Here is a 1335-nt window from a genome sequence, read left to right as displayed (position 1 = left end):
ATGGGAAATGGAACATATTTCTTCTTCATGTTGTTTGAAAATCTTGGGTACATAAAATATGCTTTTTTCAGTTTGGGGTTTATTTTTTACTGTGTTGTCATATACTTTAATGTCCTTATAATTCTTGCTGTATTTCTGGAAAGGACATTGCACCAACCCATGTACATTTTGATTTCATGTTTATCCATCAACTCTGTATATGGTACAGCTGGCTTCTTCCCAAGGTTATTAACAGACTTGCTGTATGATGCACATAGAATTTCCTTTGAAGCTTGCCTCATACAGAGTGTTGTCATTTATTCATATGCAGCTTGTGAGCTTACAATCTTAATGATAATGGCATTTGATAGGCTTGTTGCAATTAGTAAACCTTTGCATTACAACAACATAATTACCACACGCTTTCTAACTCTTTTAATAGTTTTAGCATGGCTTTATCCAATTATTTTTGTTGGTTGTGGTGGTCTTTTGACTGCCCGGCTGAAAATGTGTGGCAACAAATTGTTCAAGGTATACTGCCACAATTATGAAATTGTCAAACTATCTTGTGTGAATGATAATATTAATAATAGTTATGGCTTGATTGTAATGATTACAACAATTTTTATTCCTTTGGTTTTTATATTATATTCCTATGTCAAAATACTTATAATTTGCCAAAGAAGCTCACAAGACATTAGGAGCAAAGCATATCAAACTTGTATTCCACATATAGCAATCCTTTTAAATTTCTCTGTTGCTATATTTTTTGAGCTTACTTTGAGTCGGATTGTGAATGGAGAAATTCCTACAGAGCTGGCTGTTATCCTTTCACTGGAATTTATTGTTATACCACCCTTTGTAAATCCTATTGTTTATGGTCTAAACTTTCCTGGTATACGCAAAAAAGTTATACATCTTCTAAAAACCTCCAAAAAACCTACTTTGTTGTAAAACTATTACACAGACAACAAAAAAAGAAACTTGAATTGTTCAATCAAGCAATCGCTCATCTTTTTAAAGCAATGTAATGCTGTTAAAATATTTTAAAGTGTAAAGTTTTCTTTTTCAACTCTCTGATTTCTATCTAGAAATATTTTATTCAGTTGATCTTCTCAGTAAATACATTTGTTTTGTGACAAAATTTGATAACATTTTACTTAAAGCCTTAAAATGTATAAAACATTATTGTGTATTTGTGATGCATTATACTTTGTGTAACTTTCTATATTTCTGTCAAATGTGGATTAGATAAGTATTATAATGTATTTGATGAGGTTAGAATTATTTATGAGATCATACCTTTAACTGTCATTTTGGATTAATGACACACTGTTTTCCTTATTAATGTTGTTC

At 30.5% G+C, this 1335-nt stretch overlaps 1 protein-coding gene across 1 annotated transcript; it reads left to right on the top strand.

Annotated features, from left to right (window-relative positions):
* Positions 1–933, top strand: LOC127972380 (olfactory receptor 52K1-like). Its single transcript, XM_052575843.1, has one exon. It carries the CDS (start codon positions 1–3, stop codon positions 931–933), a length of 933 nt encoding a protein of 310 aa, XP_052431803.1.
* The last annotated feature ends 402 nt before the right edge of the window (positions 934–1335 follow it).

Source organism: Carassius gibelio, chromosome B15 (genome assembly GCF_023724105.1).
Source record: "Carassius gibelio isolate Cgi1373 ecotype wild population from Czech Republic chromosome B15, carGib1.2-hapl.c, whole genome shotgun sequence".
Lineage (NCBI taxonomy): Eukaryota > Metazoa > Chordata > Actinopteri > Cypriniformes > Cyprinidae > Carassius > Carassius gibelio.
This window is presented reverse-complemented; position numbering and strand designations above follow the sequence as displayed.

What these genes read in the sequence shown, in the direction of transcription:
- LOC127972380 (XM_052575843.1), top strand. Translation starts at nt 1, where the DNA reads ATGGGAAATGGAACATATTTCTTCTTCATGTTGTTTGAAAATCTTGGG.